The sequence below is a fragment of the Procambarus clarkii genome, chromosome 24, assembly GCF_040958095.1.
Source record: "Procambarus clarkii isolate CNS0578487 chromosome 24, FALCON_Pclarkii_2.0, whole genome shotgun sequence".
Taxonomy (NCBI): domain Eukaryota; kingdom Metazoa; phylum Arthropoda; class Malacostraca; order Decapoda; family Cambaridae; genus Procambarus; species Procambarus clarkii.
Window position 1 is genome coordinate 3,245,265 of NC_091173.1, and position 18,071 is coordinate 3,263,335.

The following is an 18,071-nucleotide window of genomic DNA, read 5'->3' on the forward strand; positions in this document are numbered from 1 at the left end:
CTGCCCCGGCTTTTTCTTGTGGGGCCGGGGCTTTGGAGGTCGACTCGGCCCCGGGGCCTGGTGCAGAGGCTCCTGGGGTTGGGGAGGAGCGGCCTTGGGGGCCTTGGGCTCCATTGCACCCCGCCTGGATTTCAGTCCTTCTGAGCGGGGCTTACTGTTGCGAGGAGTGGGGTTTTCTTTCCCCCCTCTGCGTACGATTTGGGCTTGGGTTATGCTCCTCCCCGGGTTCGGTTCCGTGTCCCTGTGGTTTCTTCGGTTCCGTGTCCCTGTGGTTTCTTCGGTTCCGTCTTCAGGAGGTTTTCGGCTAACTGCATCCCTTCGCCTGTGGTGCGGTTGGCCTTTGCGGCTTACCTCCTGGGTGTCCCGGAGTTTGCCTCCATACTGGGTCCTTCTGTTCTGGACAGGTTGGGCTCCTTGTAGCCGTTCGGGCTACTTCTCGCCTTGTTGGGCTACTTCTCGCCTTGTTGGGCTACTTCTCGCCTGGTTGGGCTACTTCTCGCCTGGTAGGGCTACTTCTCGCTTTATTGGGCTACTTCGCGCCTGGTTGGGCTACTTCGCGCCTGGTTGGGCTACTTCTCGCCTGGTTGGGCTACTTCTCGCCTGGTTGGGCTACTTCTCGCCTTGTTGGGCTACTTTCTTTCGCGTCCTGCGCATGCGCCATGGGAGTTTGTTTTGGTTCCGGGCGATGTGCACACGTGTTCTGCTTCTGGGGGGGGGGCTTCGCCTCTCGCTCTTTTCTTAATCCAATCCGTGCCTCGTTGCTTTGGGGGTGTTCTGGAGTGCCGCTGTGGGGAAATCCATGAGGTTTTTCCCTGCGTTCTAGGGTGGGGAGCCTCCTTCGCTGCTCCCCTCCTCTCCAGCATGGGCGCACTGACCGCCTCTGGCGGATACGGACTCGAACGCTTGCGTCATGGCCCTTCAGGGCCTATGTTCTGCAGGTGAGTTGAGCGGTTTTGGCGTCTCCTTCGTCCTGACGCTGTTTTTGTTTTTGTGAGTAGGAATGGGTGTACATACGTCCTTGAGATCGTGGACCGTATCACCCGAGGTGCCTACTGCAGGGCTATTAGCCCATACTGGGCAGCTCTTGTTCTCTCCACCTGATTCCTTCCTCGGTTCACGGGTGTCTGCGGGTGGCCTCTTGTCCCTTCCGAGGCGGTTCCTGCCTGTACTCCTCCTGCCCCTCTCCTATGCTTGTCTAACCTTGCTTGAGTTCGGGGCCCCGCCTCCACCTTGTGCCGCAGTGCAACGGTGGGGGTGCCTGTTTAGTAGTAAGTTTTCCTGTGTCGGAGGTTTTGTGTTCGCCTCCTTGTGTTTGCAGGTTGGGTTCTGGCTCTTTGTTTCCGCCTCTTCCCTGTCGTTTGCCTGTCGGGCGGATTCTGTGCTTCTTGGGCACTCTCATCTCTGCTCTTGGGGCTGTGTATGGGGTCAGCCCATGTTGGGCTGCCTACTGTGTTTCTTTGATTGCCTGTTACACTGCATACGTTTCTTCTGCCGTCCCTGTGGCTCAGTTGGGTGCTCGGTTTCCGCCTGTGTCCCCTTGTGTGCCACTCGTGTACGATTTATCTATCTTCTCTGTCGCTTCCTCGGGGAGTGTGGTGATGTTTTGCTGTGGTTTTGGTACTGCGGCTGCGTGTCAGGGTTGGTTTTGGCGTTATGTTCGGCCCTTCCGTGCTCCCTCTGGGGCTCTCCTTCCTTGCCGGTCTTGCTGTGCCGGGCCTGGTTTTTCCATGTTCCTTGGATTCACTGTCTTGTCCTCGCCTCATTGTGATGGCTGGGGATGAGCTTGGGGTCTTCGTCTTGCCCCTCGCCTATCCTCCGTTTTCGGTTCAAGTTCCAGAGCCTAGTGGGCTCCCTTCCTTCGTGTTTTTCACGGCTGCCCCAGGGTTTTTCTTGACGCTGGGGCTTTGAGGGGACAGCTCGGCCCCGGGGCCTGCAGGGTGGGTTCCCGGGGCTGGTGTGGGGCTCAAGTGAGGGGCCTCAGGCCCCGTTGGTCCCCGCCGAGGTGTTTCTACCCCTCTGGGCGGGGCTTGCAGTTTTGTGGTGTGGGGTTTTCGGTTCCCCCTCTCCGCACGTGCTTTGTGGGCGTCGGCCCCTCCCTGGGCTCGGTTCCTTGTCCATTGTGCCCGTTTTCTGGTGCGTCTGTTGTCATTCGGTTGAGCTTCCCTCCGGTCCTTTCTAGGGCTTGTGGGTCCTCTTCCCGGCAGCTTCTGGGTGTTGACCTTTTTGTTCTTTTGTGAATATCTCTTCTCTTCACACTGTCTCGGCGCTACTAGTTTTCCTGGGAGCGATTTTGCTCCTCTTAATGAGTCTTTTCGCTCCTGCCCTTCTGCGGGATGTTGGTGCAGGGTGGCTCCTTATGCGAGTTCCTTCCCTGTCAGCTGCACTTGTGGAGGTGGACTTGCACACTTGTGGCATTTTTGTTTTGGTCCTGCGTTTTCTTTTCCCTCCTGGGGCTGTCATAGGATTGGCTTGCGGAGGTTGTAGAGGCGCTTGGGGCCGTTCCTGGGTCTGGCACCTTGGTTTCTGCTGCTAGCCTTCGGTATCGATATTCCTTCTGCGCCGTTTCGCAGGTTGTATCGTGCGGTTACACCTCCAGCCTGCTTATGCACTGCCTGTGTCGTCCTGGTCTTTGGACAGGGTGCTCTCCTGTTTTTCTTCTCCTTGGTGGTTGTGGCTCCTTGGGGTCAGGTTTGCTTTGCCTCGGTTTTCTTTTTGTGTTGGTATTCGCCTCTGGGGGTCGTGTGGCAGAGCTTCTTGCTCTTCTCAGGCGCAGTGGTTTTTGGCTCCTATGGTCGTGATCATAGGTTTCTTCGTCTGCGGCCGTTCTCCCTTTTTACTGGCGAATAATATACCATGGGTTGTTGTCTCGACTTCGTGTTGAGGAGTGATTCACCGACCGCCTCCCGGGTATGTCACCTTGTTTTCTTAGGTAGTCTTTGGTGAGGTAGCTCCGGGGAGCCATAGGGGCTCCCCCCAGTTCAACCAGCGTTGAATGTAATGAAACGCCATTTTCTGGGTGAGTCCCGGAGGCTCCCCGGCACCCTCCCGCCCTCCGGTCAGCGAGGTTTTTTCACTGTTTTGATATCCAGCCTCAGAACTGGGGCGGGGATCGCCGGCGTGGGGGTCTGGGGCTCCCCCTTCCCCCTCCCGGGGAGGGGGGAGCTGCGCAGACATGCGGCGCGGCTCGTGTGACGTCATGCTTGTTAGTTAGTTCGTTTTCCTGGGGGAGTTCTGTCCACTCGTTTGTCAATTTTTGTTGTTAACCAGAATAGGGGTTTGTTTTGTGGCACTTACCTTTCTGGGTGCCTGTCCCGGTCGATGGCAGATATAGAATGCTCCAAATCACATGTGCATTTCTATGGGCCATTGCTCCCCGTGCCTCTCTGAGGGGGCCAGGTTATGGCTCGTGGTCCCCGGTAGGCCTAGAACTCCACCCACATCGACTGATGCAAAATAGTTAGGGTATCCATATCAGCCATGGATAGTTCCGGGGAGCCTCCGGGACTCACCCAGAAAATGGCGTTTCATTACATTCAACGCTGTTTTTTTTTTTTTTAATAATTATAAAATTTCTAATTTATTTTAAATATAGCTAGAAGTGTTGCTGAAAGACTAGGTTTTCTTACAGTAAAAAAAGAAAAGAATGTAGTGAAGAATGTTTCACTACATTCAAAAACATCTTTCTCATAGAGTCCCAGGGGCTCCTTAAAGCCATCTCACTGAAAGGGATTATTACTACCGAGTCTCATTAGCCATTGGAATCCTGTTTGGCCTAACAAGCACCCAGAACAAAAACTCCACCCCCCCCCCCCTCAGAGGTGTAATGAGCTAGGGGCTCTTACAATCACCCACTGAGAAATCATCCAGAAAGTAAGTGTTAGACAACTGCAAGGTTGACAAAATAAAACACCGTAACAGCCAAATGACTCGGCCAGCAATTCATTCCAAACCACTTGGTTCACTTGAAACTAGCTCAAACACCCTTAGTGCAAATGGCATAAACAGGCGGTGCCCCAGACATAAGCTCCAGGATTATTCCCTAGCCATTAGCAATTCTTGAAATTACAAATCACGAACCGACGTACCTGGTCGGTATGGACCAGGTCGGCACCCTGACTCCCTCCTGATTGGGAGGAAGGAGTCAAGGAGCCACCAGGACATTCCCAGAAAGATGCATTTCACTACATACAACACTGGTTTTATAGGGGAGCCCTTGATGGCTCCCTGAAGCTGTTTAAATATCTTAAACAGAAAACATGGGACATACAAGGGAGATGAATAACAACTATAATAGTTGCCAGGACCCAGAGAGACCTGCCAAGACCCTAAGTCCGATGAACACCCCATGACATAACATCAAACCCAGCACCCAAACCAGGTCCTTGCAAACATCATGGGCCCAAAGGTAGACCACAGACAGGCTAGAGCAAATGACACAACCTGGGACAACCGTGCCCTGGAATAGAACCAAGGACACTGATAAAGATTGAGCCACCCAAAAGGTGACACGGTCATGAATAGCCCATTACAAGGACACTGGGTTGACAGACTGTGCATCCATCCAAGCAAAAAGGGTGTCATGTAGTTAGGTTTGGACTGGTCTCCTGTAGGCCAAACAGGGCTCCTGCAACTGATGTGACCCGGGAGTGGGGATCCATCTCAATGTAGTCACCTAGTTGTGCTTGTGGGGATTGAGCTCTGGCTCTTTAGTCCTGCCTCTCAATCAACTGGTGTACAGATTCCTGAGCCTTCTGGGATCTATTATATCTGCATTTGAAACTGTGTATGGAGTCAGCCTCCACCACATCACTGCCCAATGTATTCCACCTGTTAACTACTCTGACACTGATAAAGTTCTTTCTAACATTCCTGTGGCTCATTTGGGCACTCAGTTTCCACCTGTGTCCCCTTGTTCGCATACCACCCGTGTTAAACAGTTTGTCTTTATCTACCCTGTCAATTCTACAATACCCTGTCAAATGTGAAAGGTTCAAAAAGCCACCGAGGCTCCACCAGAATGGGGCGTTTCATTACATACATCACTGCTTTTCTGTGGGGAGCCCCTGCTGCTCCCTGGAGCTTATCGGGCTAATGCATGTTATATTAAACCGGGACATTAGATAAGGAGTTCTGACCTACCAAGGACCAGCGCCAGAACCTAGCCCCTTCAGAGAGGTTTCAGGGAGCAATGGCCCTGGAAAACCCCCTTGAGGTTGGGGTTTTCCTTATCTGCCATCGACCAGGGTTAGGCACCCAGAAAGGTAGGCGTAACAAAACAAACCCCATATGGTAAAAAACTAAAACATAAAACCGAACAGAGAGGTAGAAACTCACTACAATCCCAAGGAAACAAGCAAACATCACACTTTACTGCTGCGCCGATCGTCCGCGCAGCCCTCCCCGCCCCGAATTGGGAGGGGGAAGCCCTGGACCTCGCCACACCAGCTGCCTAGCATCAGTTCGTAAGCTAATGTCAACCGTGATACACTTCTCTGGCCTCAGTTTCCTAGCGGTGTTTGCCTTTCGTGGCGTTCACTGCCGTGTATTGTATTGTGCGGTATCCAGGTGTTCCTCATCAGTACCGGGGCTGCATGTTCTTAGGGGCTTCCTTCCCTAAGTGCCCTGTGAGTACTGCCCCTGCGGGCAGTACTCACTGGGGCGTTCGGGAACCATTCCCGTAGAGGTTCTTGCTGCTCGGCATTTGCCTCGCCCTTGGGGCTAGCTGGGGCTTGGGGCCTTTGTTTACCCTGGGTAGGGACTGGTATTGTCCTGGTTAGGGCGTCAAGGTGTTGTGCGACCTGCCACCTAAGCGCCGACCGGTTCCTGTTGCCTCTGGGGACGGTGTACTTTTGCGGGGTCTTTCTTTTGCTTTTATTTTCATTTGCCTGGTGGGGGTCTGCCTAGTGTGGCTATAGTTCCACTGGTAGTGTTTGGTGGGCCTCTGCTAGGCTCCCGTGATTGTACACGTCGCAGGGGTTTTCAGTGTTGTCCTCTATCCCCTTGTTAGTTTTGGGTGTTTAACCGGTTAGCAACACCTTGCCCGGGCTTCCTGTAGTTGTTACCCTACGGGCCCTGGAAAACCCTGTCGGGGCTCGGTGGACCATTGTGTGTCTTCCAGGTTCCAACCCGTCTTGTGCGGGTTCGTTGGTTGCTGTGCCCTTGTCTCTGGGTGACAGTCGCCACTTTTACCTTCGTCATGCTGCCTGTTGGGTCACTGACACCTTGACCCGGAGTCTTGAGAGATATTCTCTGCTTGTTCTCCAGTACTCTCCTGATGTTATTACTGTTCAGAGTACAGGCGGCATCCGTGTTGCAAGCTAGGTTAGGTTGCTGCAACACGCTAGGTTGGTTTCCCACTCAGATGCCCTGGGGCCGCCCTATTTTGGTTAGGTGCTGTTCGGCCCTTTCCCTCCCTGTTCCCGGCTCCAGACCGTCTGCAGGTTTTGGGGTCGGAGCGGGGTTTAGTTGGGGCCAAGACTCTGGCAGTTTCAGGGGCTGCCCCGTTCGAGTTGAGGACGGAGGTTTTCAAGCCTGTTCCTCCTGCCAAGGCTTTTGGGTCTTACCAGCGGCCCTTTCTTGCTGCCTTTCCCATGGACTCTTCTTTAACCTCGGGCCGCTAGGGGTCAAAATGGAATTAACACCCACAGGTGCAACAAAAAAAAAAAAATCCAAATTTTGTTTTCTTTCTAATGTCTATTTGTGTTCCCTGAGCACGGGGAATAATAATAAAAAAATTTAATTGCACTTACCGTTGACGTAAATGAGCCAAGAAGATCGGCGATGACGTCACGCCTCGTCTTCGCTGGACCGCTGTGTGCCTGGGGATGAGTCAGGCGCAACGGAGAAGGAGCGCGAGTTGCCGTGAATTTATTTTCGCGTTATTATTTACAGTATCTATGGCGTATTTTACACCCATTTTTTTCACTGGTGTGGTTCAATATGTTCTCACATGAATATATATTATGAAAAAACTGTTGTCAATGTATATTGTATCCACATATTAGTGTCACAAGTATTTGCACAAAAATGTCTTATTTCTCAATAAAATATACAATTTCTTATGATTTATTTCCACTATATACACTCACTTATTCTGTATTTACATGTTTTGGCACCAGTCTTGGACATTTAGAAGTCATCAAGACTGTGATACTCGTTGAAACATCGGACATGGCACAGAGTGACCTGACAAGCTATGCACCAAGTCATCACCATTTTTCTTTTCTGTTCCCTCTTGGTTGTTGACCAGCATACTACACACGCACGCTGGCCTACTGCACGCTTTCCAGTTGGTGGTAAAAACCTGAGATTGTGTGTCATAAAGGCATCCCTGAAAGCGAGCCTGGGTGTTAGAGCATGGTGCAATATCGGGTTCAGAATGGGCCTATGTACACCAGGAATTACTTTGCCAAACTTCTGTAGTAATTGTGTTACTACAGTAAAATTGAATGCACGGAAATTACATTTACCACCTGTTTTGACAAGATACATATTGTAACTGTTCAGCATTGTTACGTCAACAAGGTGGAAAAACATTTTCTTGGTCCACTTCGCTGTTTTCCATACACACACTACTGCCCTCACCATCATATCACATTTATCCACCAAACGCATGTTGATGTTATAGTCCAAGACAATCTCTTATAGATTAGTTCTCTGGTGGTTCTGTTCACCTTGCCACTGTCCAGCATTGTTCCAGCGTGAATGGTGATCAACATGTTCACTTCACAGCTGTCTTTCCACCGCACTGAAAGTATTCCACCTTTTTTTCTGAGCTCGCAATCACCAACCTGCATAGCACCTGGAAACACTAGCATTTCCCTTCGTTTTACCTTCACTGTGCCACACACACCAGTTCTATTATCAAGCAGAAACCTAGTTTAGCAAGGGACTGGTATAATAGTTATCTGTGTATAATATGTGGCCCTTGTTCAGATATGGTGCAAGCAGTGACTTCACCACACTACCTGAGAAGCCATCTTGGTCATTAGCAGGAATGTCTACATTTGTACCCGTATACATTATCATATGTAACACCATTCCTGTTTCACAGTCACACAGTACAAAGAATTTCAATCCAAATCGGTGGCGTTTGGAGGGCATGTACTGCTTGAAGGCAAGGCGTCCTTTGAAAAGCACAAGGGATTTGTCAATCACAAGCGTCTGAGCTGGTACATAGAAATCCCTATACTTTCCAATAAGTTCATTCAGGACGTGCCTTACCTTCCAAAGTCTATCATCATTATTCTGGTCTTCATCATTTGCAAAGAGAAGACACCTGAGGAGTATCGCAAATTGGTCTCGAGACATATATTTGCCGAACATTGGTGTTGGAACAGTATTGTCTTTGCTCCAATAATGGTCAAGTACGTGTTTGACACAATGTTTCATCAACATACACACTGCCAAAAACACATACATTTCACCTTCAGTCGTATCTTTCCATCACTGCAAACGTGAATAATCGGATATGAATAAACTCCTCCTCATCAATGAGATCACTCGCATATTTGTTCGTCTCATGAGCAATATGTTCCATTAGCGACTCATCAAAATATGCAGTAAAATAGTTCATTTCACACATATCTGCACCTTTATCAGGGAAAATGTTTGTAATTCCAACATAACATCCGAATTATCAAAAACATTAATTTGTGGAACAAAATCTGTCCCATCACTCCACACAGAAACACCGGGTGTCTTTCGATAGCCAATAGCGGCACCACGGCGAAGAAACCATGGACCAGGAGCTGAAGCAGGTCTAGGAACAGTAGGGGGCGGGCAGGGACGTTGATGGAAAATTACTCGATGTTGAGGATCTTTGTTCATGTGGTGCCATGCGGTGCCGCATGGCTTGGCCAGATGTTGCTGACGCGACAAATTGTCGCTTGGCAACACGACACACTCCACTTGCACTAGCGAAACTATTATCCAATTCTAAGTCACTAAAACCGGAAAATGATTCACCTTCAGACTCGTCGAGCAAAACATCAATATCTTGCAAGGGAGCACATGAACTATGTGGTCTTGCACAAATTGGAGTCGAGTGAGGGCGAGGAGGCATGGGCGAGATGCTAGGCCTACCCCTGATGTAGCCAGCATGTTCACACTCGTCATCGGTCGTATCCACCTCTGAGGGCTGTGTGTAGTCATGATCAAAGTCTGAGTTGTCAATATTAGACTCATCACCATCCGGGAACAAATTACGATTAATTTCGTCCTCGGTCAGAGGTCACGAGGAACGCCTCGCTGAGCGGGGTTGGTCGTTGGAACTTGATGCACTCGCCATGGTGTCCGCCGGGTAACTGAGGTCTGTACACAAAGAGGACCCCACGCTGGATTTTTTTCCCAGGCGGGGTTTGTTTATGGTCGGTTGAGGCTCCCTGATGACTACCCCTATCCCACGTGGGGCATTTAAATTATAGCACTAGACACGAAATCATATATGAATGATATGCGCGGTTTTGGTTTTGTCACCGATATCATATATATATGATATGCGAGGTTTAAGGGTTAAGGGCCCCCCCTTTGTGGGGGCTCTTAGCCTTTAAACCGGCCCTTCCTCTTGGGCCCCCTTTGTGGGTTCAGGGGACTTTGTTTCCTCGTGTGTGACCTGGTTCTGCCTTCTGGGGTTCCGGGCACTTCCTGGCTTGCAGGCTGATCTTTTTGGGTCTTGGCACGTGTTGTGGTTGTGCCGGGGCTTGTCGAGGTGGGCCTTTGTTGTCGAGGTGGGCCTTTTGATGCAGTTTTGTGCCTTTGCCTGGCTGGCGTGGTGCTCTCTGCCCACTGGTCGGCGGCTTTTTTTTTATTTCACGTGTAATTACCTAAGTGTAGTTACAGGATGAGAGCTACGCTCGTGGTGTCCCGTCTTCCCAGCACTCTTTGTCATATAACGCTTTGAAACTACTGACGGTCTTGGCCTCCACCACCTTCTCACTTAACTTGTTCCAACCATCTACCACTCTATTTGTGAAGGTGAATTTTCTTATATTTCTTCGGCATCTGTGTTTAGCTAGTTTAAATCTATGACCTCTTGTTCTTGAAGTGCCAGGTCTCAGGAAATCTTCCCTGTCGATTTTATCAATTCCTGTTACTATTTTGTATGTAGTGATCATATCACCTCTTTTTCTTCTGTCTCCTAGTTTTGGCATGTTTAATGCTTCTAACCTCTCCTCGTAGCTCTTACCCTTCAGTTCTGGGAGCCACTTAGTAGCATGTCTTTGCACCTTTTCCAGTTTGTTGATGTGCTTCTTAATTTAACACTTTCGCGCTATCAGGACTCACCGGTGAGTCCTGTTTCGTCTAACGCTAACGCATAGTGGACATAAAGTTATGTCCTCTTTTAAAATATTTGTATAAAATTCAATTTTTATCCGATTTACTTTGGGTTTGTTTCAAACTGCGCGCCATGAGGCTCTCTTTCTCACCACTAGGCTGCATGGCACAATAAGTTCATTAAAGGTGTGGATAACTTCGATCAAATGGTATTATGTCCCAAACGGGTTGCAGGTGGGTGACTTTAGCCGTTTATACTGGTAATGCTTCCCCCATATCATGTATTATATGCATATGTCTGTTTAGGGAATTTTATTCCGATCAATATACAACCAAAAATAACTGTGTGCAACAAGTATAAACTTGACAAACATAACAAAAGTAAAAACATTTCGTGTGTGTTTGACGCTCACTGATATGTTCCAGCGTTGTTTTATATTTGGCGCTATTCTAACTTATGCTTTGTTGATCTTTTTTACCTATGGGCTCATAGAACATTCTATTGCGAACACATTGACACAAAAATGAATGACATACATAGAAAATTAATGTCATGAGAGTGAAATAAGTATAAACTTTCAAAGCGCCGTGCGTCGTCCCGTCACCGATACCGGGTAACAATTTCACCACTTCCCACACTCTTGCGGGCGGGCCGCATCATTATTCTACGCTTATATTCATATCACCATGTTGGGAATTTCATTGCGAGTCCATTGATACCAAAATTAATGCTGTAGAACAAGTGTGGAGGTGATTACAATCCAAGAGTAAAAACATTTTGTTGCTGTTGGGCGCTCACGGCGAGTCATCTTCGTAGTTATTTATTTGGTGCTGGTATCCCTATATGTTTTGTGACTTTTTTTACTGATGTTCTTCTAGAGAATTTTATTGCGAACACGTTGGTACCAAAATGAAATACGTAGCATGAGAACTAAGGTCAGAAGAGTAAAAAGAGTATACACATTTTTGTTTTTACGCTTAAGCGATAAAAACGCTGCACGCACATACGGTTGGCTGAGTGACCTTCGCGGAGAGCGCGAAAGTGTTAAGATATGGGCACCACACAACAGCTGCATATTCTAGCTTTGGCCTAACAAAAGTCATGAACAATTTCTTTAGTATATCACCATTCATGTATTTAAATGCAATTCTGAAGTTAGAAAGCATAGCATAGGCTCCTTGCACAATATTCTTTATGTGGTCCTCAGGTGATAGTTTTCTATCTAGAACCACCCCTAGATCTCTTTCTTTATCAGAATTCTTTAAAGATTTCTCACATAATATATAGGTTGTGTAGGGTCTATGTTCTCCTATTCCACATTCCATAACATGACATTTATTAACATTAAATTCCATTTGCCAAGTGGTGCTCCATCTACTTATTTTGTCCAGGTCTTCTTGAAGGGCATGACAATCATCTAAATTTCTTATCCTTCCTATTATCTTAGCATCATCAGCAAACATGTTCATATAATTCTGTATACCAACTGGTAGATCATTTATGTAGACAATAAACATCACTGGTGCAAGAACTGAACCCTGGGGTACTCCACTTGTGACATTTCTCCATTCCGATATATTGCCTCTGATTACTGCCCTCATTTTTCTATCAGTCAGAAAATTTTTCATCCATGATAGAAGCTTACCTGTCACCCCTCCAATATTTTCCAGTTTCCAGAACAACCTCTTATGTGGAACTCTGTCGAAAGCCTTTTTTAGGTCCAGATAGATGCAGTCAACCCAACCATCTCTTTCCTGTAATATCTCTGTGGCTCGATCATAGAAACTGAGTAAATTCGATACACAGGATCTTCCAGATCGAAAACCATACTGTCTGTCTGATATTATATCATTTCTCTCTAGGTGTTCTACCCATTTAGTTTTGATTAGTTTTTCCAATACTTTCACTATTACACTTGTCAATGATACAGGTCTATAATTGAGGGGGTCTTCCCTGCTGCCACTTTTGTAAATTGGAACTATGTTAGCCTGTTTCCACACGTCTGCTACGATTCCTGTACACAGGGATGCCTGAAAGATCAGGTGAAGTGGAATGCTGAGCTCAGATGCACATTCTCTCAGAACCCATGGTGAAACGCCATCTAGGCCAGCTGCTTTGTTCTTACCGAGCTCCTTGAGCATTTTTTCCACTTCGTCTCTAGACACCTCTATGTGCTCTATGTTGTTCTCTGGAATTCTTATTGTATCTGGTTTCGTAAAGATTTCATTTTGTACAAACACACTTTGGAACTTTTCGTTTAGTGTTTCACACATTTCCTTTTCATTTTCCGTGAATCTATTTCCCATTTTCAATCTCTGAATATTATCCTTTACCTGCAATTTGTTGTTTATGAATTTATAGAATAGACCTGGTTCTGTTTTACATTTGTCTGCAATCCTTTTTTCAAAATTTCTTTCTGCCTCTCTCCTCACTGCCGTGTAGTTGTTTCTCGCATCTTTGTATCGCTGGTATGTTTGGGGGTTCGGCCTCTTCCTGTATTGATTCCATTTTTGTGTCTTTTGGTCTCTAGCCCTCTCGCAATTTCTATTGAACCAATCCTGTTTCCTAGTTCTGCATCTCTGTTTTGGTATAAATTTTTTTGTGCCTTTATCATATATTTCACAAAACTTGACATACATCTCATTCACTTCCTTGCCTAGCATCAAGTCTGTCCAATTATACTCACTAAAAAAATTTCTAAGGTCACCATAATGTCCTCTCCTGAAGTCTGGTTTTTCAACTGCTTCAACCTCCTTATTTTCTTCCAGCTTATAACGCATTGCATACTTTATTCCCAAAAAGACATGGTCACTTTTACCCAAGGGAGGAAGGTACTGAATGTCAAATATCTCTTCCTCCTTCCTGGTAAATATCAAATCTAGCATGGAGGGAACATCCCCTTCCCTCATCCTCGTAGCTTGTTTAACATGTTGATACAAGAATGTTTCCAGGATGTGTGTGTGTGTGTGTGTGTGTGTACACATGTGCATGTATATGTGTACACTGTGTGTGCACATATGCACATGTGTATATGTGCATGTGCATACGCACGTGTGTGTAATACACTTTGTGTGTGTCTTTATATATACAGTATATGCTTTTTCTTTCGGAAGGGGCTCTGTTCCCTTCGCTGCTGAAGGAGCGCTGGGGGAGCAGCTTGCTCTGTTGACTCTCGCATGGTCCCGCAGTTAGTGGGCGTTTTTGGTTGTCTTCCGGCCTCTGGTGGTGGCGGACGGCTTCTTCCCCTTTGGGGGGTTCAGGGCTGGCTGGGTGGGCTTCTTCCCCTGCGCTTCGTTATGTCATCTTAGTGGGTGCGTTGGACATGATTGATCCGCCCCATCCTTCCGGGGTTCCCGTCTGCTTTATACAGATACAGGCCTGGCGGATCTGCAGTTCTTCTGGATTTGTTCAGTCTGCGCCCTGGATTCTATGCCCTCATTGGAGGTCTTGTTGGGGTCGGGTGCCTGGATGGTGGCCCTGGACCTCAAGGTCACTTCTTGGCACGTTCCTCTCCAGTTTTCTGGGGCTGGCACAGTTGGTGGTGGGGCTTCAGGCTTGCCGCTTTTGTTGCCTTCCCTAGTTTGTAAATGGCACTGGTGTATTTACACATCCTTATCGGATCTTGGTGCCCTGTCTGAATCTGCTTGGGATTCGGTGTCTGGCCTACCTTGACGACTGGCTGATGTGGGCTCCCAGTCAGACTGCTTGTCTGCTCGCCAGGGGTGTGGTTCTTTCCAGATCGCCGGGTTTGATTTCCTGGGGATCTGGAGGCTGTTCCTCTGTTTCCGTCCCGGGTTCAGACCTGGCTGTGTCTTGTTTAGGGCTCTTGGGCTGCTCCTTGTCTTTCCCTCCAAAAGTGTTGCTGCGGCTGGGGTCCCGCCTTCGGCTGTTTATGAGGGGGGTCCCGAGTTGCTCAGCGGTTGCTCGAGCAGTTGTGCAGGAGTCTGAACTTTGATGTGATGGTCTGCCCACACGGTCGGGTTTGGCTTCGTCGTCTGCTTGGTTCCTTCGGAGACTCCCCTTCCACCTCTCTTGCAATCGTTCGGTTCGTCCTCCGGGGATCTTGTGTTGGTGCTGCGTCACCAAGTTCCTCTTTGGGGTATTTGGGGTTCCGTGCCTCGGCACCTCCCCAAGCCTTCACTCGATATGTTTACGGACGGGTCATCTTTCGACTGGGGCTTTGTAACAAGTATTCACCAGGTCGTCCAGGGATGGTGGGGTCTGTCCGTCTGTCAGGCTCACAGCACGGTTCGGGAGTTCGTGGCTGTCTGGTTTGCGCTTCGGAGGTTTCGGGTCACTCGGTGCTCTACCATTCAGCTCCATTCGAACTGTTCTCTGGCGGTTCTTTGGCGGAACCACAGGGTTTCTCTTAGGTGCGCCTTGTTTTGTGCGGCGCTGGCGGAGCCGCTGCTGCTTGCGTAGAGGGTGGGCGTCACAACTGCCCCGTTAAGTACGCTTTCTCGTGTTTTGTTTCACCTCCGACCTGCTCATGCGTCGCCTAAGCTGTCCTGGTTCTTGATCAGGGTGCCCTCTTATCTTTTTCTCCTCAGTTTGTGGTAGCCCCTTCGGTTCAACTTTGGTTTTCATAGGCCATATTTTGTTGGCATGGGCCGCTGTGGGTCAGGTCGGGGAGCTTCCGGCTCTTGCGATGCAGAGGTTTCTGCTCTTTGGCACTGGTGGTAGGTTTGTACGTTTGCAGCCTTTCTCCGTCCTTCTGGTGACGGTCGAGACGGCTGCTTTCCGGAGTTGTCCTTGGGTTATTGATGCTTGATTGGTTCGGCCGTGAGTGCGTCCTGTGTTGTCCGGTTGCGCCTCTTTGCCGTTACCTGCGTACTGTGTCTGGGGATGCGCTTTAGGTTGATCCGGTTCCCCTCGTTCCCTGTTTTTAGGTCTCGGGTCTCCCAGGTCGTCCGCAGAGTTTTTCAGTCTTCCAGCCTGCGGTCTATCCTTGCGCTCGTGCTGTTCAGACGTTTGCAGCTTTTGCTGCTGTGTTGGTGACATCTAGGGCTCAATTCGGGCGTGAGGATTTAAGGGTCACACAGGTTCCTGTCTGCTCCTGTGCGTTCTTGTTGCCTTGGATCGCAGGTTGCATCCTGTTGTCTCTGCTTCGCGTTGCGAAGTTTGTGGTGGCCGCCTCCCGGGTCAGCCCTTTCTTTTCCTTCTCTTTGGGTATGAAGCTCCAGGGAGCCGTAGGGGCTCCCCACAGAAAACCAGCATTGAATGTAATGAAACGCCATTTTCTGGGTGAGCCCCGGAGGCTCCCTGGCAATCCTCCCTCCCACCAGTTGGCGTTTTTTTTTTTTTTTTGCGTTGGTTGAAGCTTAGGTTCCGAACTAATGCTAGGCACCCGGCGTGGTAAGGTCCGTGGCCCCCCTTCCCCTCTCGGGGCGGGGAGGGCTGCACGGACGATCGGCATGGCAGTAAAGTGTGATGTTTGCTTGTTTCCTTGGGATTGTAGGGAGTTTCTACCTCTCTGTTCGGTTTTATGTTTTAGTTTTTTACCATGTGGGGTTTGTTTTGTTATGCCTACCTTTCTGGGTGCCTAACCCTAGTCGATGGCAGATAAGGAAAACCCCAACCTCAAGGGGGTTTTCCAGGGCCATTGCTCCCTGAAACCTCTCTGAAGGGGCTAGGTTCTGGCGCTGGTCCTTGGTAGGTCAGAACTCCTTAGCTAATGTCCCGGTCTAATATAACATACATTAGCCTGATAAGCTTCAGGGAGCCTCCGGGACTCGCCCAGAAAATGGCGTTTCATTACATTCAACGCTCGTTTTTTTTATAGAAAATCATAATGCATGTAACTTAATGTATGTTTATTATTCAGTAGGCTTGTGTATCTTATTTTAAATTTTTATTTCTATATAATAACATGTAATGTTTGTTTTTCTCAGGTGGTTAGCATTGACATTATTGGGCAGTTTGTAACGTCTGATCATGGTAATGCATTTGTAGCAGTTATCATTGACATGTTTACAAAATACACTATTGCTGTGCCTCTTAGAGATACAACAGTATCAGACTTGACATCTGTGCTACAAACAGCTGTATTTCAACAAGGACCACCAAGGAAGTTTGTATCTGATCAGAATGAAGACTTCATTAAAGAGGTAAATCTAAATTTTCACCATATAGCTGTTATGAGAAAGCTTGTCTGTATGGTTTGTATTTGTACACATAGTATCCTTTTATTTTATTTTAACAATCATAGTAATTAAAATATTTTAGTAACATTGACATCAGAAATGGAAACATTACATTATCATTACCCCATTTCCCAATTACCTGAGATCCTGAGCCTAGAGGCATGAATAATATAGCAAAAGAAAGTTTAAATATATTAAATTATATAAAGAATATTTTAAGGGTTTTTGGCTCCTTTCATGTTGGCTGCTCAGTACAGAGGGGTTTTCCGGCATTGTGGCTGGCACTGATGGGTGTTTGGATTCCTCCAGGCCGAGTGATTTGGCTCCTATGGTCTGTTCTTTGGGGTGTGGCATTGGGACTGGTAACATTGCTCGCTCGTTTGCTGAGTTCTCGTAGATGTTCTCCTAACATCTTCATGCCGTTCACTTCCAGGGGGTGTCCATTTTCCTGGCTGATGGTCTGTCCCGATTCCTTCCTCCTTCCACAGAATAGACCGTCGATGCCGATTCTTTCCTCTAGCTTTGCCGGGCATACCCAAATGTCGACTTCTTTGCGTTTGTATGGTCTCAGTGTCTGTCTCTTTACGCAGCGGGGTTTCCCAACTGCAAGGCCCTGATGGTGGATGCCTTTCAGCTGAACAGGTCGAGTTGGGGGTGCATTTACCCCTTTTTCCCGGTCCAACTGTTGCTCCGGGTGCTGGCGTGACTGGAGTCGTGCAGTGTACGAGTGATCATTCTGGCTCCTTGGTGGACAGCCCAGGCATGGTTATAGGCGTGGCTTGCTCGGTATCCAAACGCAGCCGTTTCTCCGTGACTCCGTCTCTTTCAGAGGGTCGGGCAGGTGATGTGATCACCACCAACCACCTGATAGAGATCAGGTGGTTGGTTGATGGTGTCACACCTGGGGCCAGATTCACGAAGCAGTTACGTGCGTACTTACGAATTTTTTTCTTCTTAGCATCTTCGTAGCGGCTACGTCGGTATTCAGGTAGGCATTTAAGAAGGAAAATCTTCATATGTACACCGCCTCAATTTAACCCTTAACCCTTACACTGCTCAGGGGTCCTTGGGACATTTACACCCCTGTGCGCAAGAAAAAAAAAAATTCAAAATTTTTTTTTCGTCTTCTAAACATGTTAATTTGTGTCCCCTGAGCACGGAAAAAATAAAAAAAAATCGTAGGTGACATATTTTGGGCGCAATTGACCGAGGTAGTCTGGCAAAAATTGGGCGTTGACAGAGTGGTCGTCAGACCCGGTCAGCGTCACCCGCGCTGACAGATGGGAGTTGCCACAAAGATATTATTACCTAATTGTTTCAATGTTTCCGATTGATTTTTTCTTAGTTTTTGCAGTAATATTATTCAATAGTGTTTATTGTAATATATTTATATAATAAAAGTGGTGAATAATCGCTATACTCAAAAGTATGATGTGCATATTAGTGATTCAATTATTATGTTTATAAAACAATAAACAAATAGTTTTGCTGCTATTACACTCTATACACAGGTTATATATAAGTATCTGCATGTTTTGGTCACCATAACGAACCACTAAGTTGGTATTGAGAGTCGAAAAGCAACGAAGAGTTACCGCCACACACCAGCCAGCCACTCGCTGCCACTCCCTCAACACACGCACTAAACTTTC

At 47.9% G+C, this 18,071-nt stretch overlaps 1 protein-coding gene across 4 annotated transcripts in view; it reads left to right on the plus strand.

The window, feature by feature from the left end:
• The window catches only part of LOC123761800 (uncharacterized), a 653,931-nt gene that overhangs the window by 555,803 nt on the left and 80,057 nt on the right, over positions 1–18,071 (plus strand). For all 4 annotated transcript variants that reach the window (XM_069330457.1, XM_069330459.1, XM_069330458.1 and 1 more), the window contains one exon: positions 16,168–16,383. In XM_069330457.1, the coding sequence (XP_069186558.1) occupies positions 16,168–16,383 (216 nt within the window). The remainder of the gene's footprint in view (positions 1–16,167; positions 16,384–18,071) is intronic.